Source organism: Ascidia mentula, chromosome 4 (genome assembly GCF_947561715.1).
Source record: "Ascidia mentula chromosome 4, kaAscMent1.1, whole genome shotgun sequence".
Lineage (NCBI taxonomy): Eukaryota > Metazoa > Chordata > Ascidiacea > Phlebobranchia > Ascidiidae > Ascidia > Ascidia mentula.
The window spans coordinates 180,695-207,880 of NC_138569.1; the positions used below are offsets into that span (position 1 = coordinate 180,695).

Here is a 27,186-nt window from a genome sequence, read left to right on the forward strand (position 1 = left end):
TTATATAAAAACATAAAAATAAAAAATGGTAACTTTAAAACATTCTTTAATAAATCAGATTTTTTTCTTATTTTGAAGAAACTTTCTCAAATGTTGGTTAACAACACAGCTTGTTGACAAGACGCCATTTTATGAAGTTGATCGATCATCCAACAAATTTATCGAAGGGGCAACACGCCAGTAAAATATTTGGAGTTTACCACAACAGTGTTTAGTAAAATATATTTGAAATTAACATTTTAAAATGTACGCTGCAACCTTAATATGAGTTAGGCTTGTTTAACTAACCAAAAACTTATGTATAAAATTTTTGGCGTTCCAAAAAAATAAATTATTTTTAAAGGTTCTTACTTTTATACAGAATGGCGGCTTGTTGCAAAGATTTTGTGAAACTTAAAAATCGTCATCAACACAAGTTGGTGTGAATGGGATTTTACTTGTATTGTACCAGCTGCTGAAATGCTCACCATATTTGAGGGTTTTCTGTTTTCCGTAGTTGTAGTAAATTTGTTTGTGTGGATGTATCTGATTGAGTAATGCGATTTCGTTTATTACTTCATTTTTTGTTCAATGCCCATCTTCCTTTGGTGGTGTGGTATGCAGCCGATGGAAAACGTGGTGGTTTTATTTATAAAGTCGTGTTATTAAACTTACAAACCATTACATAATCCTTAAGTACAAAGAGTAGTTTATGTTGACCGAACTATGATATGAATGTTTAACAATGTTGTGTGTGTTGCAGCTTTTGTTTCATCAGAAACGAAAACTTGACATAATGGAGATTGGAACAGATATTAGCAAAAATATACAGGAGGCTATAAAAGCAAAACTTATTGAACTTAAATCATATGTTGACGATGAACTTCCTGATTACATCATGATAATGATTGCGAACCGTAAAAAAGAGGAACAAATGACAGACTCATTGTCCTTATTTCTCGGAAATAATACTAAAGTATTTACCAAGTGGTTATATGAGTTATTGGGGAATCTCAACAACAAAAAGGAAGATGTCGATGATGCGAAAACTCTCGAACAAACTAACAACGTAAAAGAATCTGTCGCACAAGAGAAAGAACCAGAAACAAAAAAATCAAAATGGGACGTCAAAGGTGAAGAGGAAGCAATTGTTGGAAAAGAAGCAGAAATAGAGATTTTGCCTGAATCTGATCTTGCCCTTGACTTGGAATTATATGGAATGGATTCTGGCACTGATTCAACCAAAAAGTTAACTTCAACTAATGTTCAATCCACTGATGCAAAGCATAAAAAGAAAACGGATAAAGACGAAGCTCTCAGAATTAAACCAACAACTAACTATGCTGCAGCGTATCTAAACCATAAAAAAGGCATTTCAAAGCAAACCACAGAAAAATCAAAACACAAATCTCACAAATCTGTCAGCTCAACTCTGGAAGAAAAAAGAGAATCATTACAAAAACGATCAGATGATTCTAAGGAGTATTCTCACAAAGATAAAAGTAAAAAACGGTCAAGAACGTCAAAGGAAGAAAGTGTTTCAAGGAAAAGAGCAAATTCTTCGTCAAAACCAGTAAGAGATTGGGATAAGCACAAGGTAGACCAAGATGCTTGGGAAGAAGAAAAACAACTTAAATCTCAGCCCAAGAAGCATTCGGCTCCGAAACTATCACGGAAACCTGACAGTGATGATGAAATTGTTGAACCATCAGCGAAACGATTTTCGTCAGTTGTCCAATCTTCAATTTCAGCCGTGAAACGTGGATATGTGAGCGAAGATAGTGATGAAGAAACAAAAAAATCAAGCATTGTGAGTAAAGTGGCTCTCCCTACTCGAAGGTCTCGTCTCCCACCTCACAAGCAAGCAAACAGATCTCTCCTCCTGAAGGCTGTCTGTGAAGCTGAGTCCAGTGTTAAGCAAAGCAGTAAAATATCATCTTCCATTGATGAGAAACAAATTGTGAAGTCGGTAAAACAAAGGTTGGGAAGAGTGGAAAGGCGTGAGAAGTTTTTAATATCTTCTGCTAACCGAGAGGAGGGTGGGGGTGATGAAAAACAAGATAACAAAGTAAAAGTAAAAAAAGTTCGCATTATCAAGCGCAAAGGCAAAGATGCAATCAGTAAAACTATTAGAGACGAAAACATACAAAAAACTGTTAAGAATGTTTATGTTGAGCGAGAATTGTCAACGTCACCGAAAGTGAAAATACCAAAGATTCTTACTGACAGCTTTGATGTAAAGGAAGACATTAGCATAACTCATCATAAAGGTGATAAAAGAAGATTTATATCCAGAAAAACTAATAAAACTAACAATGTTTCATCAAACTCAGTTGTACATCAAGATTCAGAGAATAATGCAAGAGTTAAGTTTGATCAAAGAAACTTGAAACTAAGAAATTCAACTGTTCAGAATGATGATGATGAAATTTCTCTGCCTGGAACTGGGTCTTTAACTGATGACGTCCCAACTGAGTCGGACGCTCAGAACAAGAAACCACGTTCGTCCAGCCCTTGCTTCATTGTTACTTTGGATGGAAGTGTAGCAAAAGACAAAACTGAAACGGCATCTATTCCAAAACAACAAACCAAACAAAAGTTCAAAGCTATTCCAGTAAAAGCGCCAGCAGATTCAAATGAAGATGCCTCGAGCAACCAAGTAAAGTCCGAAAAGTCCTCAAATGTTGTGACTGATGACGAACTGATCAGCATGAGGGAAAAACTGATTAAAATGCAGAATGAAAGTAGAAGACTGAAGTCACTTCAACAGGAGCAGCTACCTGCTATCAAACACACAACAACTGTGAAAAACATATTAACTTCAGCTAAACCAGACCCGAACAAATCTATTCATATTGCCAATGTGCATTTTTCTGCAAATGAAAAACAGCTGACGGAACACTTTGGTATTTGTGGAAAAGTTAGGAGAGTTACTTTGCTTAAAGACACATACACAGGACACCCCAAAGGGTAAGTTTTAGAATTTTTACATAAAATTGTCCAGACTTTTATACAATTTAAACTATGGTAAAGTTTTTGGCAATTACTATTTATTGCTTTGTTTAAAGTGGGTCGTTTTCAAATGACGACTCCTTATTATCGTATTTGACCTTTTTATAGTTTTGCATATTTGGAATTTGAAGAACAGAGTTCAGTTCAATCTGCACTTGCATTGGACAACACAACATTTTGTTCTCGAGTTATTCGTGTGACACCGAAAACATCACTTTCTCCGTCAACTTCACCTTACAAGAAGTCAACAACGTTCACGTTCAGAAGCCGACCACTCATGAGACCACGGTTCCGATACACAGCAAGATCTGCCATGAAAACTTTCCGTGCAAGATACAGAGCTATTCCGACCCGCAACAAAACTTGGGTCAAACCTGGTTTCATTCCAACATAAATGTTTGAAAAATGTAACTTTTTAAAATACTCACATTTATTGTGTTTTGCCAAGATAAACAGAGTGAATATATGATGAAACTACTATGGTGCTGGAATTCACAACATTTTGGAGTATATGAATAACTATGTGGTAATATTGAGCACTTGTATTACTTGGGCGAAAAATTCTTGGTGCAAATAATGGAATCCAAATATATTGATGCTGCTTTAATGCGTTTGGAATGTGTGTTTTTCTCTCTGTTAACTTATGATGTGTCAAACTTTACTTGCGACACTGAAAACTGTGTATTTCTGCTCGTTGACTTTACTAAGTTGATGTTTTTGCAGATTGCCAGCTTTGTTAGGGAACCATTGGAATAAACTTTTGCATTTAGTTGATGTAAAACATTGCCTTATATTTGATGCTGTTCATTCAACGCACATTGAAGCTCATCATCTTTCTGTCCCTTATGATCGGGACAGAATTACTGTTGTCAAAGTCCACAGTAACCGGTAATTTAATTTACTGTCTGTCTTGTTTTTGATTTTATAAAATCCAAAATTTATAAATGCTACTGAAATTTATAAACAGACCATGGAACAATTGTCATGATGCTTAAATTTAACCAGACAAGTGTGCGGAATTATTTACCATGATGTAGGTGGAACTCACCTTTTGTTTGTTCTTTCACCAGGTTATGGATTAAACGAGCAGTTGTATCTTGATGTTCTTTACCCCGAAGACGTGGCGTACACGTACAAGATCCGGCAAGCTCGTGATTTCAGCGATACTTTCTCAAGCGAGCTGAAACGAGTCCATTTGATTGCCACCGAACCCAGTCATGCATGCGGTCAGGTGATTGATAACGGACATCTGCTACGAGGGCAGGTTGCTCTGATAGAGCGGGGGTACGTATTGCTTGGTAACTGTTGCAACACATTCCATCATAAACAAAATAGTTATCTTACTTCAAGTTAACCAGACATCTCTTCTACTGTCGCCCATGCAGAACCTACCTCAGTTTTCATCTTCTTTTAGTAGACACAAGATCAAATTAAACTTTGTTATAATATATATTTTAATCAGTTGAATAGTTCCTTTCCACAACTTCAAACCTAAATGTGTTTTGACAAAGTGTGTTTAATCAAAATTTTAAATTGTCATTAACTGGGTTTGCCACTGTGTGTGTTTTGTAGTGAATGTTCGTTTATCACAAAAGCGATAAATGCTGAACTGTACGGCGCTCTTTCTGTAATAATAATGGACAACAAGCATGACGATATAGATCAGTGGATAGATATGATCGGGGATGAAACTGATCGCGTTGTCGGCATTCCTTCATATTTTATGCTAGGAAAAGACGGGTGGGTAGAGATGGAATGTTTGAAACTAATAAATTCTGTGATTACAACTATTATTTCCTAGTGATAACTGTGACTCCACAATATTTTAGGAACATGATTCGGGAATCCCTTAAAGCTCATAACATGCCAGCAGCCATAATAAATCTCCCCGTTAATTATACAAACAAGGTTGTTTCCCACCAACCACCGTGGAACTACTGGTGACGTTGTGATTGCATTGGTTCACGTTAATGGTGCCTTTATTTTCTATGTTTCCTTGTAGCAAAGTTAGTTACTATAGATTTTATGTGGTTTTGTAACAACTTTCACTGATATTATTTTTTATGTAATTGAATATTTCAAAACATTAAGTAAAGTTTGGTGGAATTTTATTGGGTTTGGTTGGTGCTAAAAAACTACATGGTAACTTGTATTATAACTTTCTTTGATTCATAATATTTTGATTAGAATAGCAACCAAATCTTTAAGAAGCATTTTGTTTCTGTGCATGTGAAGTCATCAGTTCCCAACAAACTTATCAGAATTTACCAGATTGCCTTTATTTTACCCTGTGCAATTATTCAAGTGGCCAAACATATTTATTTGCAATTGCCTAAACTTTTTCGAGTGTGTGTGTTTTATTTGCTGTGACCACCCTTGCCTTCCGCCTTGTAAACACGAGATATATCATGCGGTTCAACACCAATATTCGGTTCCAAGGAATTTCCACATTTATTTGTGATAAAATAATTTTTCGGGGTAAAAGATCGATTTATTTTCATATTGTAAAGATTGTAGAATCGGGGATATTAAAGATATCATAAAAACAGGCACTATTTATAAACGGATAATGCGAAGTTAAAGATACGAACTTTTTTAATTGAATCGTTCCTGCTTTTTGGCACTGATGAACTTGCGTTATTAAAAGCTTAATGAGCTTTCTGGAAGTTGAGTGTTCAAACGTGTCGCAAAGAAATGATAAAAAAGTGCCAAATGTCAGGGTTTAAATTTTTACATTCTGTGAACAACTAACGTTGACCTCCACGAAGCGACTCTGGTGCTGTGACGTGTTTGATGGGGTTGGATTGATACAAAGTGCAACCAAACTTGTTGAAAGTAGGGTGTTGCGCACACCAATCTCTACAGGTAGGGTTTCACAATTTCTTGCTTGTTTCTGTTTGTGATTACTCGTCGGCAAATTTAAATATGCTTGTTTAAAATAACCTACCTGTATAGTGAATAGGTTTTGTTACAAACTGTGGAATAAGAATTTCTTTGGAAAGTTTTGAAAGCATTGCCCAAGAATGCCAGCGGTCACATTTGCTTAGACATGGAGGTTCCAACATCTGAGTATGTAATTCAGTTTCTCGGTCAATCGGTTTCAAAAACCTTAATAATCCATAAATATTACTCAGATAATAAAATGTTCCTGTGCAAACAAATAAAACTTTGAAAATCTTGGTAACTTTCTCATTTTTTCTTAAAATGGCAAAAAACATTCCGATAATCGACGAAATAAATGAAGCGTGACGGGCTCTCACGTGCCACCGCGCGACGATAAACCCGCAGGAAAGAAAATGGCGAAAGGCAATGATGCGGAACTTAAAACATCGGCAAGCGCGCTTTTCGGATAGTGACGTCACAGACAGGTGATTGGCAAGAACTCACAATCGCGAAAAATATTCGTTTGTGGTCAATTTGGAAGAATTATTTAGGGAAATGGTGCAGTTTTTTTTCTTCTAAAAGTTATTTTTTCAAAAACTTTTGTTTCATATGAAACCAATTTCTAGTGATATGTCATAATTACGAATATCTCACCATGATTCACAATCATGAATATTTGTGATACAAAGTTGAACAAGAAATGTTTTGGGTAAACACTGCGATGAGAAATGACAGGCAAGGAAGGAGGTAACACTTTCAACTGGTGGTCAGCAACCAAAAGTTCACTAAAATAACTTCGTCTCCCGACACCATCAACTGAAACCGGTTTGAACCGGTTGAGACTCGCTTATCGCCGTCTTGGGCAGTCCGAGGCTAACTCTTGAAGTTGGGGACTACGAAAATTTCGTTTTCCAATCCAGGTTCCATGACGCGTGACGATTTTACTGTATTGTTTCCAAATTCATTTTCGATTTCTTCATCGCTGCTCTGTTCCGCTTCACCGCCCACATTGTGGATCGAAGGGTCACGTGACGAGAGGGGAACTTCGTACAAGGATTCATCACTTTCAACATTCTGACTTGTTCTGTGTAAATAAACAACACCTTATTGTGTGTCAACATTACTTGCACAAGTAACATTAGGTCATTAATTATTTGTAGACGAGCTACCTTTCATGCATCATATTCTTGGCTGCGCTGTTAAGTTCGGGGAGGGACATATCGCAAGCCTCAGCAATCTCAATTGCAACTCCCTCCACAAAGTTTTCATCTTTCGCCAGGGAACACAACCCCTCCGCAGCAAAAACCTGAACAAACAACAACAGTTAACAAACTAAGTTGTTCCACATCACGTGGATCCGACCTGTTCGATCAGATTGACGCAACTTCCTCTCCTACTTCCGGAGTTCTCGTATTTTGAACGATTCCAGCCATCGTTGATTGCGTACGAATCGCTGCAGCATCTTCAACCAATAAATCACAGGGTTACATGGAAGCGACGATATTTTGGATGATGCCGTATCGCGATAAAAATCCGCGGAACGATAATTATCAAATGTCGTTACTATTGGTAACAGTTTGTTACTTTACCGTTGGTGAGGTCGAAGTGCGTCTTCTTCGTCAGATGAGGGGGCGGCAGATTTCGAAATACTTGGTATTGACAAACGTGTGCGGCGGGGCGTGACGGGGGGCGTCCTGGGCCAGTTCGGCACCTGTGTGACGCCACAACGCTTGGGGAGGGGCGGAATAGGAAGCAGACGTCGATGTTCGCGTTTCGTCGGCTTCGAACAATGGCCATTGTTTGAACAATGGATGTTATTCGGGAGTTTTGGAAGATTCCGCTTCATTATCTCGTTGTCATGACGGTTATTATTTGTAGTCCTGTACGCATTCGACTGCGGAAGTGACCTTTGTTGTATATTTGTGACGTCACTATGCATGGGTGGTGGGTTGATAAAGGAAGTGGTTGTGACCTCATTATCCCACTCACAAGAATCCTCACTTCTCCAATTACATCTCCTCGCCTTCTCGAAATAATCACTGTTACTGTGACGTGGTGTGTCGTCACAACCTTCCTGTGCTGTGACGTAACAATCTTGACTGTCCTGTCTGTGGAGTTGATCACGTGTGTGGAGTTGATCGGATGAGAGGAGGGGGCAGTCTTGGTCATCACATGGGTAAACATCTTGCCATGATTCTGACATTTGTCTGAAAAGTTTGTCAGAAATTAGTTTCGAGAATCATTTGTTTTTCCGGTGGAACTTATATGGAACACGTGCAACTTATATGGAAAACGTGCAACTTATATGGATCACACGCAACTTATATGGAAAACGTGCAACTTATTTGGAAAACTTGCAACTTATATGGAAAACGTGCAACTTATATGGAACAAGTGCAAGTTACATGGAAAACGTTCAACTTATATGAAACACGTGCAACTTATATGGAACACGTGCAACTTATATGAAACACGTGCAACTTATATGGAACACATGCAACTTATATGGAACACGTGCAACTTATATGGAACACATTGAACTTATATGGAACACATGCAACTTATATGGAAATCGTGCAACTTTTATGAAACACGTGCAACTTATATGAAACACGTGCAACTTATATGGAACACATGCAACTTATATGAAACACGTGCAACTTATATGGAACACATGCAACTTATATGGAACACGCGTCACTACGATGACAATTTTGACAAGCTATCTTACCTTTTCACCGGACGTCTGTAGTTACGTAAATACTGATGACGTTGTTGGGGTCGGGGTACAGCGTAATCTCCCCCCACCGAATCGAGTTCACAATCACTCGGATAACTCGAGAAACTGTAGTTTGACGACGAGTTGTTGAGGTTGGCACTTTCACCATGGGTGAGGGCAGATCTACTGTGGAAGGTTTGTGACTCGCTCGGTGTCTCTGAACCTGGACTCGCCATCTGGGTTGCGTCTGTGGTGTTTCCCCCGCTCGAGAAAGACGACTTCCTTGAAGGGGTTTTCCCGTCGCCGAGGGGGGTCAGGTCTCGGTGTTGGGGACTCCCCCGAACCGCGGATACGATGTCATGGAGGGATCGTGGTTTCGGTGTAAGTTCGTTGATCATAGGGCTAGAGTGCAATGTAGTTGTGGGGGCGTCACAGGATGTTACGTCAAACATAGAATGGGTATTTTCCCTCTATGTTAGTTTAGCGCAGTGTTTCCCAACCTTTTTTGGGTTCCTTCCCACTGGGAGGTAAAACAATTTCGACACGTACTACCTAGTTGAGTGTTACAAAGTAACCTAGGGGATGAAGTAACAAACATTTCGAGATCTTTTTCAATTTTTTCAATTCGCATACCACCTGGAATGCCCCACTAGTGGCACGCGTACCACCGGTTGGGAAACACTGGTTTAACGAACAATGGGTTACCTCTGCGATGAAAGAAATCTTCCGCTATACCGTTTCTTGTGGTCGTCGTTTGCGACTTTCAAGGGACGTTTGGATGCAAACGATGGAGAAGATGATCCACTGTTCCTCCTCAAGATCCCAAACAAACTATGGCGTCTCTGGAGAAGAAATTATCGTTTTGAATTGTATCGCAGTTCATGTTTGGGAACATAACTCACTGTTTTGTGCATTTTTAAGACAAACAATACAGCCTATATAACTGATGTTGAATTCATTAGCAGACTTTTCAATTCTTCCAACTCACCCTGTGATCGGGTTCCACTTCTTCATCTTGTGACGTATAAGGTTCACTATCGGGCACCAGGTTCCCGGATATCGCTCGTTTTAATTCCGGACCGACATCATGGAGTGCCCGCAACCCGGCCTGGAAGTATAACGGGAAACATGGGAATTAAATTAGTGGATGATCGGTACACTGTCCGTTTCATAATAAAATCCATCAGATAGAAATCCGAGAAATCTCTGGACAGCTTTGAAATCTACAAAATGTATTTGATTTTTTCGAACTAGTTGATGCCGGGATCTTCCCGTATGTTACCTGTAAGTTAACCACATCCTTCCTCGTCGCCCCCGTGTTCAACTTCCCTCCCTTCAACTCAGCTTTCTGTCGAGCTTTCCGCTCCTTAAACTTACGGAAGTAATCTTGAATGAGGTAAGTCGCGTAGAATTTTCCCACTGTTACGTCATCATCTGTTGGACAAAGTTTTTTTGATGTTGAAATATTTTGAATGGAAATAATGAAGTTTTGAAAACATTCAAAACAAAGCACGTACTTCCAGCAGGTGGCGCTATCTGATCAAGCAGCTTCATCGATGTTCGTTTCCATATTTTTTTGATGACAGCCCGAAGTTCTTCGTTTGCTTGATCGATGTTACCTGGTCACGTGACATTAAGGAGAAAGTCTCTGTTATTACCACGTGTTTTTACAGGGGAAGTCCAAAAAAGAGCCCACCTTCCGTCTTAATGTTAAGTGAAGTTCTGATTAAAGCGAACAACGTAGCGTTGAACATGACAGTGCCATCACTGTTTAGTGGCATGTTCATCGTCACCAACTTCCTGCATGCCATCCTCTGTGGACAAAGCTTTCCGAAGCCGAGTGGGGGTTGAATTCTCCTCAATAACTTCACCACATTCACATGTTTAATTCGACCCCTATACAAACATTTGGATGTCACTGATTGCGATCATGTCGTATATTTGACTTGTTATGTCTCAGATTAAATAATAACAATTGGAAAATAGTGACAAGTAGCAGTGGAAAATGTCGGTTCGGTGAAAGTACTCGTTTCCACTTACTTAGCTTCTGGGTCGTATTCTGACCAAACAGTTTTAAACTCATCAAGATGGTGAGGTCCAAGAATCGACCAATCCCGCGTCAGATAATCAAAATTATCCATGATCACAGCAACGAAGAGGTTGATGATCTGGAGACATAAAATTACTGAAAACACCATTCTGTGCTTTATCTATACGTTGCTCAATTTTCATATACTTGCTTTAAAAGTCAACTAAATTAATTAAAACGTTTACTGTGCGCTGCCTGGCGTTTTCGGTTTGCGTTGTATTTTTTGTCCGAGCAACAGAACTCACAAGAAACGCGCAGAGCATGTAAAAGGTGATGAAATACGCATATGAGAAGTTACTCCCACACGCGAACTTTCCAGTAAGTTCCCAATCTGAATTGTCATCACATTCCTTGCCAGCCGTGGCAGCCAACATCACCTCTTGCCACGCTTCACCGGTCGCACATCTGCACATTAAGTTTGCTCGGTTGAAATTATTTGACATTCTGTCAACCAAGCGTCAAAATATTCTTTACGTTTTTGATGAAGGAAGTTTTAAAACCTTTCATTCTCTCTACGAACCTGAACAGAAGGAGAACGGCTTGGAAGAATGTTTGGAAGTTGTTGTTCCTGTTGATCTGTTCCCCATCTATTGGCTTCACTTTCCCGAAAACTTGCATCCCGATCACAGCGTATATGAAGAACAGGAGCACAATGAGAAGCGCGACGTACGGGAGAGCCTGGAAGGTTGGACAGAAAGTTTCGATGAAAACGTGAACTTTTACGTAAATTCACAATTTGTTGTTTAACTTTTCAAGATTGTGGGGGGAATTATGAAAACGAACCTGAAAATAAATTGTTACTGATGCTGCCAGGCATATTTATTGCTTAATACTGCTCTTCTGGCAAACTTTATTGTATTAACTTATAGAACCTGAAAAGATTTAATGAAAGTCCAGAGGAGAGTCCGGATTCCGTCCCCGCGACTGAGAAGTTTGACCAACCTCAGAACGCGGAAGAGACGGAAGAAATTGATACTGAATGATTTCGAGCCGTCCTGGGCCTGAAAATATTTCCGCAAACGTTAAAGAGGATCGAGGTGTCAGTTTGGTGGTAATGTTTACGCGATTACACCTCTCCACTTTAAACGATGTTTATAAAATCTGTATTTATACAAGATTTAATCACAGTTGGTTTTATGATAAAAATTTCATAATATTTACACAACATTTCGATTGGCGGCTAGATTAACTACTTAAACTTAAAAGTTTGACACAAACTACAAAATGACGAGGAAAGAAGGCGAGATAACAACACAAACATTCCCAAGCCTTCACAAAAGCATGCAGGGGAAAGTAGGGGGGGGGGGGGGGGGGAGGGTAAGCTATCGTTAGAATAGTTAATTATGTACTTTTTAAATTCGGTGACACCCGGGTCTTGATGTTATTTGGTACAAAACATGCAGGTGACATGCCACCAGAAGCACTAACCGAACCGCAGCCCTGTGGCATGTGGCAATGCCTAAAGTTTTCACGCGTGGCTGACACCAGCAACCATGGTAACTTGAAGCGCTTGTGAAGATTACGTGGCATGTGGTAAATAATATGTGCCCAACATAAACATTACGTGACATGTGGTAAATAATATGTGCCCAACATAAACATTACGTGACATGTGGTAAATAATATGCCATACAACATAATGTGTCTTAAACGCTTTTTAAGTGTGTTTCTTGAATGATGTTTGCAAACCAACGCGACAGCTCTGCCATGCTCGCAGATTTTGTGGCGTGTTTTTTGACGCATTCACCGGCTGTGACATATGGCATATGCCCATGGTGACAACTTACAGAGGAGGAATTGTAGGCAAATACAATGACGTCAGCAATACTGCCAATAACGATTAATGCGTCGAATAGATTCCATAGGTCGGAACAGTAATGCTGAAGGGGAGGAAGGAAAAATCAGGAAAAGATAAAAAAAAACGTTCGACATTTGTTACTACGACGGTGACATGCATCTACGGCAAGACACGTGGCAACAGAAAAACGACTGAAACTTAACAGTGTCTTTCTTTGCCAAGGTGCCATGTGCCACCTGTAACTTACTGTGTCTAGTTTTGAGAGTAAAATGTCAACAATACTTCCAACTACAACCAGGAAATCGAAAACGTTCCAGGGGTCGCTAGCGTAACCCTGTGTCCATAGATTGTTTGTGAAAGGGTTACATTTTTTACACGATTATTTATGAAATAATAATCTACATTTAATATCGTCCCAGTTTCAACTACTTTCTGTGTTTTAATTCTGGTTGATTTAAAGAAAAACTTTAATGAAACACGAATTTTACAAAATACCAACTGTTGCTTTTCTCGATAAATAAAATTATTCGAATTGTAATTTATTCCACAATCCATAGAAATCATACTCTTGGTTTGAATGCGATGAGTTTGAAAATCATCTCCAGGGTGAAAAGTGCAGTGAAGACGAAGTTCATGTAGTTCAAGATCACGGTCAACTCATTGGGTTGATCATAATGCTGTGGAAAAACCTCATGGTAACTCAGTAATTTAACCCGAGGAAACACAATCACAACGTTCTGTCTTATTTTGGGAAATATATTTCCAATTATTGTTTGCATTAAAACTACATTCCCACCTGCACTGCCAGACACACAGTGTTGAGTAGAATGAGGGAAAGCATGAAATATTCGAAGTAAGTTGAATTGACGACGAACCATGCTTTGTACTGCCAGGGATTTTTAGGGATGTAACGACGGATGGGTTTCGCCTTCAGCGCGTATTCAACACACTGTCTCTGTATAACGAGATAAAATAGATTATAATTAATTACAGCCATCATACAGGCATTAACACCACCTCTAAACCTTTATCTAAATCTTGATAATTTTGAAAACCCCCACGGAGATTCACCTGGTTTTTGTCTAATTCACAATTTTTGTATTCCTGCTCCCCTTGTTCTTGGAAGGTGACGATGACAAAACCGACGAAGATGTTCATCATGAAGAACGCGATGACGATGATGTAAATGAAGTAGAAAAGTGCAACAGCCGGTCGTGCATCGTACCTCGGTCCGTATCCCTCCCTCCACGAATCAATCGACTTGTAAAGTAGGCTGGAATAATATTTTTCATGTAAAATATTTGAACACGATTGTAAGGAATAGTGGAGTTGTGCTTTGGCCTTAGACCCGTATATAATTTAAATTGTGATGCGATTTGTACCAACACAGAAATATTACAATTCGCATCGCAGGACAGGACAGGACAGGACAGGATCGCCTTTTGTATTTGGCGATCTAATAAAGTAATTGTTTGAATGTTGACTTCCGTCACCATCTCACCCGGGCCACCCTTCAAACGTGGCGACAACGAACAACGTCAGCATCGCGTTAAGAACGTTGTCGTAATTAAAATCGTTGTTTCTCCAAATTCTTTCTTCGACAACTGGATTTGACGCGTCCTTCGGCCAAATGTAAAATTCACCCCTAATCGTAACAAGACTTTTGTTAATCCTAGTTTACAGAAAACACATGTTCAAGCATGTTAACTACACGAGATATTTAAATCAAAATCATAGAAATGTTCAACTTCTGGCAGTTTCGTGTTTTTTAGTTTTTATGTGATTTTTTCTGTAACATTGTTTTTACCTTTGCTAATTCTGCATTTTTACGGAATTACTTTGTTTTCGAGGGAAATTGTTTCAAAATCTTGGATTAAAAACTTAATTTTTTTTAATGAATTGTTCTGGCAAACTTACTTGCATTCCTCTGGGGTCGCTTTCGATTCATCCGTGCAGTAATAAAGTCTCCCCTTGAACAACTGAACCCCGATGCAAGCGAACATAAACTGCAGGAGGGTTGTGATGATGATAATATTTCCCATCGTACCTTGGAGAATGTTTGTTTGGGTTTATATGAATGCCTCATTTCTAGGGGATTCTCCTCAGATATGTGACGTCACACATCCGGGGTAACACGATTAGAAAGTTGTTGTAACTCGTCACGTGACTTACTTATAGCGACAAACACGCACTGGACGACATGCTTCAACCCCTTGGCTCGGTTGATGGCACGGAGAGGTCGCAAGACGCGGAGAACACGAAGGATTTTTACAACAGAAAACCCCTCGGAACTGTTGACAAAATTATTTGTGCCGTTTTACTTAAAACGGAGTAAGTATTTTGGGTACAGGTGATAAAAGTTGGTTCTATTTTCAAATCAATCTGGCTACGGATGAAACGACATGGTTTCTAAACCACAAAATATGATTAAATTTCTCGATACGTGGAAGTCTGTGATTGGTAGAACTCACTGTCCGATCATAGATATAAGAGATACGACGACAACCAGGAGATCGAGCAAATTGAAATAATTCCGACAAAATGATCCTTTGTGGAGAATTACTCCATTCGCAACCATCTTAAGGAGGATTTCAACTGCGAATACTCCGGTGAAAACGTAATCGAAATATCTGAAGAAAAATGATCAGATCACAACACATGTCTTTGTTACGAAAGAAAACATAGAATTTTTTTGCTCAATACTCGGTAGAAAACTGTTATCATGAGTTTACTTGTATCGGGATTTAATGGAATTTACTTTAAAACTTCGTTGAGAGTTGACTTTGAGTTGATTGGGTCCTCGCACGCCAAGGCAACACTGCTTAACATAATGCATACAAATATCCCATGGTTGAAGTAATTGTTGCTTGAAAGGTTGTAACACCAAACCCGAAACCTGGGTTAAAAAAGTTTCATTGAATTCCTACAAGCAACTGAGGAATGGAAATTGAGTCGTTGAAGAAACGACCATAACATCAACTTAAGAGTTGAGGAAAGTTATCAAGAGCAGGATAGTGCGGGTTCGAAACCCGGCTTGCATAGACTTTTAATAAGTAAAATAGCCTAAATTTGTCGGAATTCATCCAACAAGAACATCAAAATACAAGTTACTCTCACAACGCTTGACACTCACGGGTTGGTCGGTGTGAATATAAAGAAGGATGTAAATTGAGGCATCGGACTCTTTGTCTCCCTCATGTGGAGTTCTGAGATCCTCCGCGGTCTTGGGCCGGCTGGGATGTCGGGTTCGCATTCCCCATCACTATCATCCGGTAGGTGGCGATCTGAGTTCGTCTCTGAAGCATCAGTTACTTCAATCCTGAACACAGAGAATAAGTTCAGGTATTTATATATTAAATATAACTGTTGGAAGTTATAATATAGAATTATTCGGTGGTAATTCTTACATTGAAAATTAAACCCGATCTACATTTTGTTGCGAAAAATGTATGATTTTCATGAGAATACATGGGGAACGAACTTAGGGAATATTCCACCTTATTTCCGGAAGTTCCTCCTTCTCTGGAATCGAATCGTTTATTTCATGGAGATCAACTTCATCTTTCTTCTCGTCCCCCTCATCCGATCCAACAGGCCCGTTTGTTTCAATGCTCGTTACTTCTTTCTTCTTGAAAAGTTTTCTGCCAAGAACAAAACAACGCTTAAACTGTGTGGAAATATCAATACTTTGACCACTTTCACATCAACCCATACTTTGTATGGTTTTGTTTTCTTTTTGACAAAGAGGCACAAATAATTTACTGTAACACAGGATCAGCCAGATGTAATGCAGGAAAATATATTTCGCCCCATGAGCATCAAACAGAACGGGTAATAGCAGGGGCTAACCCTGTATTAAACCAAGTGCTATGTGTGTTATTATGGTAAGACCTGTTTGAAGTTCATTTCAACACAAAGTGGAATATTTACCTGAGTTTTTTCAACCTCATCGTCTTTTTTCTTTTGATTTCTTCCTCCTTTTCTTTCTGAGCAACGTTTAAGCTCTCGGCGTCCGCAAGGTTGTCAACAGCGATAGCCAAGAAAACGTTGAGTAAGATATAATTTCCACACACAAATAACACAATGAAATAGACGGATAGAATCAACCCCACACTCTTAGCACCGCCATAAGCTTGCACACCATTGTACATCACCACGTTCCAATCCTCACCAGTCAAAATCTAGTGAGTAAAATATCGCCAGGTGAATATTTACAAACGTGAGTTTGAGTCGGGGATAATTAAACAAACATTGTTGACCCCAAGTTCACGGACAACATTTGCGCCCCCATACTTGGTAGAAACGTGAATATCCCACTGAGCTACAACAACATTTGATGTTGGTTTTAGATCAGATGAAGACCCCAACATCCGAGGAGCAATAGGACTGCTGCCCACCACAGGATGTTGGAGAGCAATCACCTGGAAGACGGTGAGGAGGGCGGGGAGGATCGTGTCGAAGTTTGATCTGATCTTTTCATCTCCCTCAGCTATGGAGTTGAATCTTCCTCCGAAGAGCTGCATTCCGAGGAGGGAGAATATAACGATGAAGAGGAAGAGGAGCAGCAGGAGTCCCGCAATCGAACGGATTGAGTTAAGGAGGGATGCGACCAAGTTACTCAACCCCGTCCAATACCTAGTGATGTAAGCAGTGCGTCATCTATACGTTATATAGTATTGGTTACTGCATTAATTTCTTAATTAACTATTTTTTAACGTCGTTGTCATGCAAGTGTTGAAAAAAACCTCGTCATCTTGAATATTCTGAGAAGACGAACGCATCGAAGCACTGAGATGCCGAGAGGTTCCATGACCTAAAAAACATTTCATCACAAAAATAACTCGTCTAGAATATCGACCCCAGGTTCCTAATTAGTTTTATGACGTCAGAAACGATCAGCGTATTTTTCAATTGTGACGTATAAAGTTTTATAATCAGAATTAAAACCACGTGATTATTTGCAAACAAAGAATGTGGGGGAATCACCGCATACCTCTGCACTTGTTAAAACCATTTCCACAATTCCCCCGCAGACGACGAAACAATCGAACCTATTGAATAGGGAGACGAAATAAACTTGCATTCCCAGTGAGTACATCTTCAATAGCATCTCCACCGTGAAAACGGCCAGCAATATTTTGTTTGAGAGTTCTGGAATAAAATTTATATTTATGCAAAGTCTGCATAACGTTGCAGAAGTTTCATCAGTTATCAACTTTCACTACTTTTTTTGTTGAAACCAATTTCTATTTATGTTGGAATGGATGAGGATAACTCTGTTGGAATTTATCAATCCGAGCCATCACCATGGTTACCGACCTACAGGTGGGAGGGGATATCACCTTCCTCCCCCCCATCTCGCCCATGTGTAAATGAAACGGCTTCAACGAAGAAACTTGACTCAAAACTCCATTGTTTGCAGCACTTACCTTGAACTCGCGTCAGCCAATCGCCTTGCAGATAGTGTTCCGTTGCTAATGACAACGTGTTGAGGAATACGAGAACAATCACCAACCAATAGAATGTCTGGGATTTCACAACAAGTCGGAATTTCCGCCGCGTTTTTCTGTTCCATCTTTTCCACCGACGACTTTGGAAAACAAGGAACGTTTTACCTCTGTTGTGAAGGGAATGCGAGGAAGCGATTTACCGCAAAAACTATTTTAAATAAAACAGTTCGAAACAGAAAAAAGAGCCACAAAATATTCGTTTGGGACAAAATGTATCGCGCGGTTTGCGATTTTGACAAATGCAGTGAGATTCGTTCTGAACAACGTTCCATCCACTCATTAACACACGTTTGCCAAAACATTCCAACACTACCTCACCTGTAACTCGTCTTGCTTAACTTCTTTCTGCGTGACGTCATGCACCGTTACGACATCGAAAATGACGTATGAAATAACCCGGATGGAATGTGACGATGTGAGATGAAAAGAAATAAAAACAACTCAAGCGTAAAATCGTTCAACCGTGAAGCGATTTTGTGTTTTTAGTTCAAACGTGAAAAAAATGCAAAATTTGATTAACTATCACGGTTTGAATCAACCAATCAGAGCGATGGGCGGGAATTGGGTATTTTTTGCCAAAACGGTGGTATTTACTTTCAAAACATTCTTTGTCTAAAATGTTGATTTTCAAACCGATTCTCGCCAAAGTACAAATAAGAAATATTTATTTGTACAAAATTCAAACCAGCATTGATAAAAAAACATCTCAATCCATTCACACACAAAAGAATTAAAAATATTTTCCCACCTCTGACGTTGGAACCAGGTTTCATCCGCTTGAGGCGCTGTGTCGTCACTCATGTTATCTTCATGAGCTTCGGATGTTCCTGAAAATATCAGAAAAATTATTACGTCATCAACCTCCAAATACGTCATCAAACTTAAACAATTGAGTGGATGTTTCCCGACTTTGGTTGTCATAATCCAACCAACTGGATGTTCTTGGTAAAAACGCTGATGGATTTGTGTTGGAACTAAGGATAATACGTTGGGGTTTACTTTGGAAATCCCGTTAATATGGAAAACAATTTTCGGCAAAATTAAGGGCTTGTATCCAAACTCAACTGTTAGTGTTGGCAGCAGTAAACCCACTTAACACCATCAAGGGATATTGAGACACTTCGAGATGCAACAACACCAAGACTGATTGACCCGACCCAAACTTTCCCATACATTTAATCCAACCGCCTCTATTCAGTCTCAAACAGCGGAACCGACTCAGTATCGGATTTACCCAAAGCAAATCTGTTCGCTTCGTTTGGTCAGTAGAGTGATGTTGAAATAATGCGACCTCAGCCAAACACACGTAGATGTTCAATATTATTTGTGTGGAATGATTGTTAAACTCAGTTAACATACAAGCTCAATGCGTTGATTCAAACAATTTAAAAACGAAAATATTAGCGATGTAACCAAAGTTGGGGGACTTCAAACTCTGCGGGTTATTTGAGGATGCATTTCGAAATGTAAATAAAATATTAATTTAACGTAAATCGAGATAAACTTTCAAGTCGGGTATGGGAATGGAGATGAACTTACAATAGTTTGGTTTAAAACCTTCCAGGTGTTGACAGCTTGTCGTCACGTGGTGGCTATCATATTAACACACTGTGACGTCACAATACAAAGACGAATTCTACTTCTTTAACTTGGACTGAGGCTAAAACTGACTTAAAATTGATCAGAATCCAAAATGTGAGGAAACAGAAGATCCCCAGTTCACCAGGGCGCCCCCACTCACAGTATGACACGGTGACGTAAATAGGGACTGAATAACGTCATTGGCAGAGCGCCAACTCTGCAGCAGAGGTGCTTCACCGGTGAAACTTGTAATTAGATTATAATCAATTAAAACCTTACAATGCTTGCTTGGTGTAGTTGAGGGTGCGAGGGAAGGTCTGAAGTTGGTTTGTCGAATAATTTACAAACAGGTTTAGTATGGGGGCACATGGTAGGTGTTATGGAGGAAGCATGAAAGTTTGTTTTGTCGGAATTCCCCAATAGTTTTATGACAACAAACACTCCAGACTCCTTATAACAGGCATGGGTGAAATATACAAGGGAAAACCTTGTTAAACAAACGACTACGGATTCTATAGAGGAGTCGTATAAGGAAATTTCCCGGCCATTGAAACAAGGACAGGTGAAGATATCACACTTACTCCTGTCATCCCCTTCCATGTCCTCATCAACAGGATCAACATCCTCAGCTTGAGTGATCCATTCCATGTAGCCTCTAACATCCTCATCAATCTGTTGCTTCTCACGAAGTTTTTGAAATTCACCTCGCGCGTTCGCTTTTTCGCGTTCTTTCGAAAATTCTCTGCAGAAGTTGAAAAAATTTAAGTGTTTTTAAAAATTCGATGTGGAAAAATCTCACACAAAAAAGTGGGAGGGTTTAAATTCCTAAATCCAGTTTGTTTACAAGATCCAGAAGAACAAGATGCAGAAGAACAAGATCCAGAAGAACAAAGCATCCGAATAAAGGGACTTACCCGCTTAAGACACCAAGAATCAAGTTCATGACGAAGAAAGATCCAACGATAATGAGGGAAACGAAATAAATCCATGGCAGAAAACTTCCCATCGCGTCGTTCGTCTACGAAGGTAATATTTTATTTGATAATTTTTCGTGATCAAAAGATTTCGTGATTTAGCTCACAAGGCGATCACGGAACACAAACTCACGTAATATAAAACATCTGTCCACCCTTCCATGGTTATGCATTGGAAAACCGTAATCACAGAAAAGTAGAAAGTGTCAAAGTTAATGATTCCGTACGAGGGTCCCTCCCATCCTTCTCTACAGAATGTCTCCTCTGGACATTGGCGTCCAATGTGACCCGGAAGCACGCAAGGTGCCGGATCCCCAGGAGCCATTACTTCAACCGGTGTTGATCCTTTTAAAAACATATGAGGGATTAAATTGAGGTCCAACCGCGTTGATATCAGGGGGGGACATTCCCATACACCAAGCTCTGACGTCACCTCAAGTTTTCTCTAACAGAGGCGAAATATTGGGGCAGGATTGTGAAAATATCGGCGGTAACGTGTTCGGTGGGGGGGTTATGCGGGTAATTCACGACCAAACTTGTAGGCGGAGAACAGATGTTCGACTTTGTGATGCTTGTTTTACAACTGATTATGAGGAAACCATGTTACAAAACCCCGCTTTCAAGTTAATTTGATTTCTTAAAGGATTTGAACGATCCCTCATTTTAAATTGTTCCACTAATATGACACTGTGGTTTCTTGGTTCAAGGTACAAACGCCAACGTGATGGATATAGATTATTGTTAGTTAGGTGGTAATTGGTGTTTCCAGGATAAGAATTCCCGGTGATTTCCATCTGTAACTTGAGCTATCCCTCTACAGAAGGGGAGTCAAAACCGAAACTTATTTTCCAGTCAATTTGTTTCTGTATTTCAAAGTTAAAATGGAGACTTCTCGCAGTTCTAGTGGTTTGGGAAATTCAACCAGCGAACAAACTTGAACTTCCAACTGACCAAGTTGCACTGGGTGAATATTAACTCTTGCCACATTTCAAGGTTTTGTGTAAACCGCAACTAAACTTGACTCGACCACATATTCCCCACTAATATCCGATAGAAGGGACAGGATAAGAGAATTTAATTTCACGATTGAAGGGATTACAAGAATGCCGGACCCGCTCTCATGACGTCAGCAATATATACGTAGAATTTCTCAAACCACAAATTTTCCGCCACGTGATCCAGTTTGCACGCTTCACCGATTACGCGACCGACACGCTCTCTTGAACACACTTTACGCATGTGACTCACAGTAGATGGTCCATGACCTCATATGTGCTGGCGGACCAGACATTGTTAAAAACATGACAGGGTTTCCAATGGACCATGCGCATACAAAGTGTATAAGAGTTTACCTTTCTAACCTATTTTACATTCTAATGCTGCAACCGTAAAGCATAAAAGACGCCTTAAAACTACAATGATTAATGGTGGCTGTATAAACACCACAAAGTGAAAGTATTGCCGGTTATTTAGCTGACAAGAAAGTCACGTCATAGCTGTCTGTCTCTTAAGCAACACAAATTTGTTCCAACATTCGACGAGAATCAGCGGATCGGCGTTTGCTTATGTGTGTTTTTACTCATATCAAGGTATTAGGATGACGTCATACCTGACGTGTCGTTGACATAACAGGTTTTGTGAAGGATTCCCTTGAAAAGTTCGAGTCCGATCACTGCATATATGATGATGACGAACATAACAAGGAGCGCGATGTGCAACAATGGAAGCATTGCTCGAATAATCGCGTTGAGAACAACTTGCAGACCTGCAACAGAAGTGTGTTAAAGATACGAAGTGGGGACACATGCAGAGCTTGATTTAGAATAGAGCAGAATTTAAATTGATTAAAAAAATGTGTTTTACAGACGAGGCTGGCGCAAAAGTCCCACTGATAATCAGTTGTGTAAAGTTCCTTAACTCTTCAACTTGCAACATGCAAATAAGGAATGGCAACTAATGCAAGAATCAGCTCTATTTCAGACCACATCAAACACTCCTCGACCGCATGACCCATGACCTCCTACTGACGTCACAGGGTTCACTACAGGGCGATGACGACATACAGTTTATATAAGTTTACGAGGTCAGAGGTGGACCCTTTCGGACAAAGCTTAAGTTGTTCATTCAATTGCTGTTTCCTGAGGGCTTTTATGAGCACAAATGATAATGCGAGGGTTCCGGGTTCAAATCCCGTACAAGCCGGTGTGTTGTATTTGAGTATTTGTTTGTTTTTCTTGGTAAATGGTTTGAATTTTTTCATCCAACCAGAACAAACCAGATCGCCAACGTTTAAATTTGCTGGAAAGTTTATGTAAATTTACTTGGAACTCCCGACACAAGTCTGAGAGGCCGCAGAACCCTGAAGGCTCGGAGAGCCCGAACTTTATCCGTGCTTCCCACGTCTGCCATCTCAAACACGATACTGAACAACCTGTAGAAAGGTGAGGACGTTTCAACAAATTCAACCAATCTATCCGATATTACAGATTTTTTCACATTTACCCCACAACAACGATGATGAAATCGAGAAGGTTCCAACCATTTCGGAGGTAAGCATTCTCGTGAAACACGAATCCGAACGCGATGATCTTCATGATCGATTCCACAGTGAAAATAGCGAGGAAAACGTATTCCACTTTTTCCTGCACGAATAAAACTTGTTTGTTGACGTCACAGTCTCGACGCCACCGAAGTCACACATTCTACATATTAGAAATCCCAGTGGGCATTCCCTCAAGTGAGAAAGTTAATTGCAAATAAAGCGGTTTGGTAATCTTAACTTAAAGGTTTTGTGTGTGAGGCAACATCAGTGTTGAAACCTGTTGTTCTGGAGTCAGTAAGCAGAGCACGCGGGTTTAAACGCCTCCCGGCAATTCACATCTAAATGTTGGCTGAGGAGATTCGCACGTCAATGAGACAACCCAAGGTTTAGAGAAAATACGAATCCCCGCTTAATCTTGTGTTGACGATGGTAATGATTCAACCGACAACTTGTATCAAATAAACATGCCAATAAATCTTTCATAACGAATCGCGTACCGTGACGTCATCATATACTTGCTAGCATGCTTGTACGCCTGCATACGAATTCCTATCCAATAAGTCGCAATAGCCGATATCAAGAAAAGGTCGAGGGTTTAAGGCATGGCAGACTTACCAATATCTCATTTGTGGCATTCGAATCCTCACCAGGGAAGGGGACGTAGATCGCGAGCGCCACGCAGTTCGCAAATATGGTGAGAAGAATTAAAACATCGAACGGTCTGAAATAAACAAAACCAAGTTAAACTTGAAGTGGAAAAGTTACGAAGTGGTCGGTATTTAATCGGCAAAATGCCCTGGAGGGCGGCTTCACGACCGCCGACGCTAAGAAGTTTTGTAATTTGAGCCAAGTTCGTAACTTCATCCTCAACAGTTTATTCTGTTTAAGAAGGTTTTCATTTCGATAGTTTTTCAGCTGCAAATATAATTGAAATATTTCAAAAAAACTAAAAAAGTGGCAATGTAGTGAAATTTGTTTTAAAATAATCACAAATTACAACCACATTAACCAAATATGTGGGTATTTTTTTTTGAAAAGTATTTTTCATTTCAAGATGTGGTCAGAATACGACCGTGGAACAGCAATGAGATATGAATCATCCCACACACACAGCTGTTATTACCGTCATCTGTGGAGGTGGCAGTGCAAGATAGAATGTGATAAAACTGTGACATGTGGCAGCTAAACAACTCACCTGTTAGTATACTGTGGCATGTGGCAGTTAAAGTGTTTATGTCCCTTTGATATGATAAGAACCAAATGAAAACGAATATTTAGAAATATGTCACAAAATAAAACAACAGAAGACAACCTGGAAAGTCAGAGAAAATATCGCGATCGAATCCACGGTAAAAAAACATTTTGGCTCCAAACCCTGACCCAAGTTGCGGTTTCCGACAAAGGGGTTTTCCCCAATATCAAGGGCAAGCCCACTGCAGGGTAAGTTAAGCGCCACCCGGGCAGGCTAGGCTATTTAAGAGGGATTCAAGAATCAAAGCTTAATTTGTTATTCCCATGTGTATTACAGGGTACCAGGGGTTCAAAGTGAATCAACGTGTTTGATGACGTAACAATCTCCTGGCATATTGTCACGTGACCAAGTTCCTACTGATTTTGGATGAAATTGAAAAACTTTTACTTTTCAGCCGTGGTGAAAATCTCTACCCTTGTTTGCTAAAAATTAACATTGTATAATTATATAAAGTGCAAAAAATGACATTGATTTGATATTACACAATCAAATGTCAAGGTATGGCAGGAAGAGGTTGGACTTTTATATTCGTTTAAGAGGAACCATCAATGCAGCTTACATTGTGATGTAACAATTGCCCTCCGTTGCACGTCACTGCCTGCAAGAGGAATTGTGGGCATTTATTCCCAGCGGGGATTGAAGTAAAGCGTGGAGTGGAGGAGGTTCGCATACTGTGTGGTTGTGTGGAGGCAGCTGTTGCTTAGGTGTCGTCCCACATCCACACACGCCACTGTTGTGCGTTTCTACTTTACCCTAGAATCGCTTTTGTTTCTTCGAACCTTGGGTGGACATTGGTCTGGGGTTAAACTGACAAATATTTACATCAGGTGTCAGATTCAAACCCTGTGGAGATGACGGTTTCATGTGGAAACCGATAACACAAATAATCGACTCTCTTTCTCCTCGTGTCATTTTAATTTTTAATGCTAAGCGGAAACATTTGGACGATGTTGAAAGATTCTCTTTGCTTTGAAATATGCATGGATGAATTCCATGTGTGGGTCGGGGCAAATCAATAACCTTTACTCAGAAATCATTTCAAATCCCGCCACAATAAACGGCAGATACAAGAAAGTTGTTAAACTTGACTGATTGGTGCCAGTGAATTTTAAGCTGTGGGATTTCGGCGCACAAATTGCTACCAGTTAAGCCTAACATTGTAAAACTTGAAGAAGTTCTTACCTCCATTCGACAATCTTGATGCAAGCTCGCCGGAAGGGATTTTTCAGTGAAAGACACAGCAGGGAAGTCTCTGCTCTCCCCAAATCCTGAGCAGGTTTCCGCTTTCGACTCGTTCCGTGCATTATTTTGTATTGTTGCCTTGCTGCCAGGACAACCTTCGACCAATCGACGTTATTGGGTCCTGTCCCTGGTGGGCCTGTTGTGGCCCCTGGGCCTCCCGATGCGGGGTTCCCGGTTCCACCGGCCGCTAATGGGCCCTCCCCGTGTCCCGAAGTTGGGTGGCTAGTAACGGTAAGGGGGCCGCCCCCAGTTCTCGGTTGAGGTAGTAGAGGTTGACGACCGGAAGCTTGATCCTGTTGATTGCCTTCAAAATCCTCAGAGCTTTCCTCGTAAATGACAGCAGGGCTGGGTTGGAATCCTTCCTCTCGCCTCGTCTGGTGGCTCCTCGAGCTTGCTTGTCTCCGCTGTGCGGTCTCGTCGCTTTCCCCAACCAAGCACTGATCATTCTTCAACCCTGCGAGAAACGAGACGAAGGTTAGAACAGATGACGTCATATCCCATGGGGAGTGTTGGCAACACTTGGTCGCTCACCAGGATGCGATGGAATGCAACCATGCTCAAACCCTATCTGGACTTCAACGAACTCACGACACAAATTATTTCTACTTTTTTTGTATATCGTTACACAACGTGGCATAGTGCATGGTTTGGAAACCCCAATGTAACGATCACGAGTTTACCCACAAAGGGACATTAAACCAGCCCTTGACCAAATAAAACTGAACACTTTGGCAGTGTTTCGGTCGCGTACCTTAGCGAAATTCTTAACTAACACTAGCGATCAACAACGCAGTAATATATCATGCAACGGCATGATTGGAAGATCACAGCTAGCGTATCAAGATCATTAGGTCTACAGGCTTCGCAGCCCAGGAATTGATTGCAGCCTAGTTGGATCGGCCATGCACTTTTCCAGTGCAACCACTGAGCTCTTGTAGCTCAGTTGGTAGAGCGTTGGCCTAGTTAGCCCAGGATCGTGAGTTCAAACCTCACAGGGGGCTTGATTTCTTAAATCACGCTCCTACTTTTCGGGTGGTTGATCCAGCTAAACAGGGGAAAATATTTAACAAACATAACTGTCTTCCCTTGAAAAACCCGAATAACCACCACCACCATAAGGTGCTGATTTTTAGTGAATCACCGACCAACTTCCAAAACAAACATGATATCATATTGCAAAAAACTTTTGCTGCTGATTTTGCTGAAATGTTGCGATAAAAAACTTAAACCACGAAACTTCGAGGTTCGAAGGTCAGTTTGAGGTCAAATGTTGCCCGCACCCCGAGACACTTTTAACGAATGTAATGTTATGGTTGCAAACTCTGTAACGGATTGTTTGAATTCCGAGCCCACTCTACACTTCAAAGGTTACGTCTCGGTATTACGCCTGGGGCAGTTGATTCTGAGAAGTGAGCTGTGGACTGAACATGTGTTGCAGAATACATGAAATGTAATTAACCATAAATTAACAAATCAGATTAGCAAGGTCACCAAAACCTTGTTTTGTGAACAAATGTAATTACTGGAATCATTTATTTGATTTTGTTGTGTTTCACACAGGCCTAATACTTATCCAATATTCACAGCTACATGGTCCATATCTGT

At 40.2% G+C, this 27,186-nt stretch overlaps 3 protein-coding genes and 1 non-coding gene across 4 annotated transcripts in view; 3 read left to right on the forward strand and 1 right to left on the reverse strand.

Annotated features, from left to right (window-relative positions):
* The first annotated feature begins 480 nt into the window (after positions 1-480).
* LOC145897212 (uncharacterized) lies at positions 481-3,385 on the forward strand. The gene is made up of 2 exons (XM_082985405.1): positions 481-2,949; positions 3,100-3,385. The coding sequence occupies exons 1-2, from the start codon at positions 725-727 to the stop codon at positions 3,383-3,385; spliced, it is 2,511 nt and encodes an 836-aa protein (XP_082841531.1). The 5' UTR covers positions 481-724.
* A 268-nt stretch (positions 3,386-3,653) lies between these two features.
* On the forward strand, positions 3,654-5,642 carry LOC145897213 (protease-associated domain-containing protein 1-like). The gene is made up of 4 exons (XM_082985406.1): positions 3,654-3,879; positions 4,062-4,275; positions 4,564-4,731; positions 4,821-5,642. The coding sequence occupies exons 1-4, from the start codon at positions 3,789-3,791 to the stop codon at positions 4,933-4,935; spliced, it is 588 nt and encodes a 195-aa protein (XP_082841532.1). The 5' UTR covers positions 3,654-3,788; the 3' UTR covers positions 4,936-5,642.
* Positions 5,643-6,047: 405 nt separating this feature from the next.
* LOC145897488 (voltage-dependent L-type calcium channel subunit alpha-1D-like) overlaps positions 6,048-27,186 on the reverse strand; it is a 32,141-nt gene continuing 11,002 nt past the window's right edge. The window contains exons 2-42 of the mRNA XM_082985798.1: positions 25,522-26,035; positions 23,703-23,808; positions 23,048-23,187; positions 22,867-22,976; positions 22,155-22,310; positions 20,679-20,890; positions 20,486-20,589; positions 20,153-20,313; positions 18,739-18,817; positions 18,309-18,335; positions 17,910-18,070; positions 17,474-17,631; positions 17,226-17,293; positions 16,902-17,115; positions 16,411-16,661; positions 15,978-16,121; positions 15,614-15,799; positions 15,239-15,376; positions 14,952-15,110; positions 14,653-14,771; positions 14,398-14,527; positions 13,982-14,125; positions 13,552-13,753; positions 13,277-13,435; positions 13,047-13,157; positions 12,728-12,814; positions 12,470-12,562; positions 11,555-11,677; positions 11,203-11,360; positions 10,928-11,087; positions 10,634-10,761; positions 10,290-10,489; positions 10,111-10,212; positions 9,876-10,027; positions 9,582-9,701; positions 9,299-9,435; positions 8,606-8,995; positions 7,464-8,081; positions 7,237-7,336; positions 7,044-7,180; positions 6,048-6,958 (exon numbers count right to left, since the gene is read on the reverse strand). Of these exons, the coding sequence (XP_082841924.1) occupies positions 6,748-6,958; positions 7,044-7,180; positions 7,237-7,336; positions 7,464-8,081; positions 8,606-8,995; positions 9,299-9,435; positions 9,582-9,701; positions 9,876-10,027; positions 10,111-10,212; positions 10,290-10,489; positions 10,634-10,761; positions 10,928-11,087; positions 11,203-11,360; positions 11,555-11,677; positions 12,470-12,562; positions 12,728-12,814; positions 13,047-13,157; positions 13,277-13,435; positions 13,552-13,753; positions 13,982-14,125; positions 14,398-14,527; positions 14,653-14,771; positions 14,952-15,110; positions 15,239-15,376; positions 15,614-15,799; positions 15,978-16,121; positions 16,411-16,661; positions 16,902-17,115; positions 17,226-17,293; positions 17,474-17,631; positions 17,910-18,070; positions 18,309-18,335; positions 18,739-18,817; positions 20,153-20,313; positions 20,486-20,589; positions 20,679-20,890; positions 22,155-22,310; positions 22,867-22,976; positions 23,048-23,187; positions 23,703-23,808; positions 25,522-26,035 (6,869 nt within the window). The 3' untranslated portion in view covers positions 6,048-6,747. The remainder of the gene's footprint in view (positions 6,959-7,043; positions 7,181-7,236; positions 7,337-7,463; positions 8,082-8,605; positions 8,996-9,298; positions 9,436-9,581; positions 9,702-9,875; positions 10,028-10,110; positions 10,213-10,289; positions 10,490-10,633; positions 10,762-10,927; positions 11,088-11,202; positions 11,361-11,554; positions 11,678-12,469; positions 12,563-12,727; positions 12,815-13,046; positions 13,158-13,276; positions 13,436-13,551; positions 13,754-13,981; positions 14,126-14,397; positions 14,528-14,652; positions 14,772-14,951; positions 15,111-15,238; positions 15,377-15,613; positions 15,800-15,977; positions 16,122-16,410; positions 16,662-16,901; positions 17,116-17,225; positions 17,294-17,473; positions 17,632-17,909; positions 18,071-18,308; positions 18,336-18,738; positions 18,818-20,152; positions 20,314-20,485; positions 20,590-20,678; positions 20,891-22,154; positions 22,311-22,866; positions 22,977-23,047; positions 23,188-23,702; positions 23,809-25,521; positions 26,036-27,186) is intronic.
* On the forward strand, positions 26,510-26,582 carry Trnat-agu (transfer RNA threonine (anticodon AGU)). Its single transcript has one exon. It is a non-coding gene; the product is annotated as a tRNA-Thr (tRNA).